This window comes from Arachis ipaensis, chromosome B9 (genome assembly GCF_059453495.1).
Source record: "Arachis ipaensis isolate K30076 ecotype BB chromosome B9, ASM5945349v1, whole genome shotgun sequence".
Taxonomy (NCBI): domain Eukaryota; kingdom Viridiplantae; phylum Streptophyta; class Magnoliopsida; order Fabales; family Fabaceae; genus Arachis; species Arachis ipaensis.
Window position 1 is genome coordinate 148,146,251 of NC_142444.1, and position 2,409 is coordinate 148,148,659.

The following is a 2,409-nucleotide window of genomic DNA, read 5'->3' on the forward strand; positions in this document are numbered from 1 at the left end:
GGAGCTTGATATCTGTGTTTTTTGAACTTTGATCTGTATATTATGTTTTAGCCTTCCTTTGAGCTTACCTATCCGTTTTACGATTATCCACGCGAGTGAGAAACGATTTTCTGTTTTTGCTTTGTTTAGCTTATTCTTCAAGGCTCTTAGATATAATTTTTTTTCAACTATATTTATATAAGTCTTTTCTTTTAGAGGTCATAATAACTCGCCACCTCTGCTTTACGACTTAAGCGTAAGGCTCTGTGTGATAGGGTGTTACATTATGGTATCAGAGCATTTCATTCCTGTAGAGCTTGAGAGACGGACTGACTATGCTTATGGGCATACTCTGGGTGTGTGTATATGCTAATTAGGATGTCTGATTGATATATGTGGCATCTTTGTTTATGAGTATGCATTTGGAACTTTGAAGCATTAGACTTGAGATATTGAGACTGATCACCTTAATATCACTTGTTTGGTGTGAACAGGAACCAAATGATGACTCATGGACACGGACGTGGTCGACGCAGAGGCCGAAATATTAATGCAGAACCTGAAACAACTATGAATAATCCTGTGGATTTATGAATGCTTTGGAAAACATGACGGGTGCTATGCAGGCAACGGCTGAGGCCCTTGGTCAGCAAGTTAATAACGGAAATGGGGTAATGACAGAATTGGACCCATGACCTTAGCAACTTTTCTGAAGATAAATCTACCAACCTTTAGAGGAACCACAAATCCAACAGAAACTGACAATTGGTTTCAGGCAATAGAACGAGCCTTGCGAGCGCAACAAGTGGCTGAAGATCAGTGTGTTGAGTTTGCTACTTATTAGCTGATGGGTGAAGCTCAGTATTGGTAGCGGGGAGCCCGACGCCTTCTGCAGCGAGATAATGTTGCAATCCCTTGGGATGTATTCCAATATGAGTTTTATAAGAAGTATTTTCCAAACTCAATAAGGACAGCGAAAGATCTTGAGTTGCTACAGCTAAAACAGGGTCCTATGTTAATGGCAGAGTACACCAATTAGTTTGAAAAATTGTGTCAGTTCTATAGGATTTGTCAGAGTAATCTGGGGAATTTTGAAAAATGAAAATGCATAAAATATGAAGATGGTCTACGGAGTGACATCCTAAGTACAGTGGGCCCGATGGAGGTAAGAATTTTCTCTGAACTAGTAAACAAGAGCTGGGTTGCAGAGGATTGTGCGAGAAAGGCAGCATTGGACAAGAGTGATCACCGAGCTTTTGTTAGGAGAGATCAGGGGAGGAACTTCACACATAGAGGATAGAATTTCAAGCGAGGAGGCTATGTTCCACAGCCACATCAAGGGCATAACACCTTCCGGAGATTCAACAATAACAACTAGGGAAGAGGCAAAGGAAGGCAGATTCAGAATCCTCCCAACAACTTGACATGTAGGAGATGTGGGGCATATCATCCTAATACTCCATGTAGAGCTGGACTGGGTATATGCTACTACTGTGGTGTAGCTGGACATCTATCCTGGAATTATCCAGAGAGGAAGAGATAGGAAGCTGAGAGAGTTCAGCAGCAGGGACTTGTGTTTACCATGTCGACGGATGGTGCTGAGAGGTCAGACACTCTAATCAAAGGTAAATGTGAAATTGGTGGTAAAATCTTAATTACTTTATTTGATACTGGGGCATCACATTCATTTATATCATTTGAGAAAGCCAATGAGTTGGGATTGAAGATAACCATGCTAAACTATGATTTGCAAGTACATACTCCTGCCTCTGAGACTGTCATAACTGGATTAGGTTGTCAACAATTTCCATTCCAAATTAAGCACCGAACTTTTGTCCATGATTTAATTTATCTGGCGATGACTGGCCTCGATCTCATTCTGGGATTGGATCGGTTATCAAAGAACCATGTTCTCCTTTATTATTTTGAAAGATCACTGCAGTTTATGTCGGAAGGTTCAGAAGGACCAGTGGTGGCGAATGGATATTATTTAAATTCTGTCATGGTGAATTGTAGTGGAAGTGAGTGTTCAGGATTCATACTATTGGCTTCCAGTGTGTCGGGCGATGAACAAAGTTTGAATTAGATTCCAATTGTGAATGAATTTCCAGAAGTATTCCCTGAAGACATACCTGAATTTCCTCCCTCCCGAGAAATCGAATTTGCAATTGAGTTGGTTCCTGGAGCAGGACCGATTTCAATTGCGCCTTACTGAATGTTGCCTTTGGAGCTGGCTTAACTTAAAGCTTAGCTAGAGGAGTTAATGAGTAAGAACTTCATTCGTCAGAGCATTTCTCCGTGGGGAGCGCTGGTGTTGTTGGTGAAAAAGAAGGATGGAAGTATGCAGTTGTGCGTAGATTACCAGCAATTAAACAAAGTAACCGTGAAGAACAAGTATCCATTGCCGAGAATTGACGATCTGATGGACCA

The 2,409-nt window shown here is 41.2% G+C and overlaps 1 protein-coding gene across 1 annotated transcript; it reads left to right on the forward strand.

Moving 5' to 3' along the window:
* The first annotated feature begins 1,561 nt into the window (after positions 1 to 1,561).
* On the forward strand, positions 1,562 to 2,194 carry LOC107616399 (uncharacterized). Its single transcript, XM_016318359.1, has 2 exons — positions 1,562 to 2,000; positions 2,091 to 2,194. The coding sequence occupies exons 1-2, from the start codon at positions 1,562 to 1,564 to the stop codon at positions 2,192 to 2,194; spliced, it is 543 nt and encodes a 180-aa protein (XP_016173845.1).
* The last annotated feature ends 215 nt before the right edge of the window (positions 2,195 to 2,409 follow it).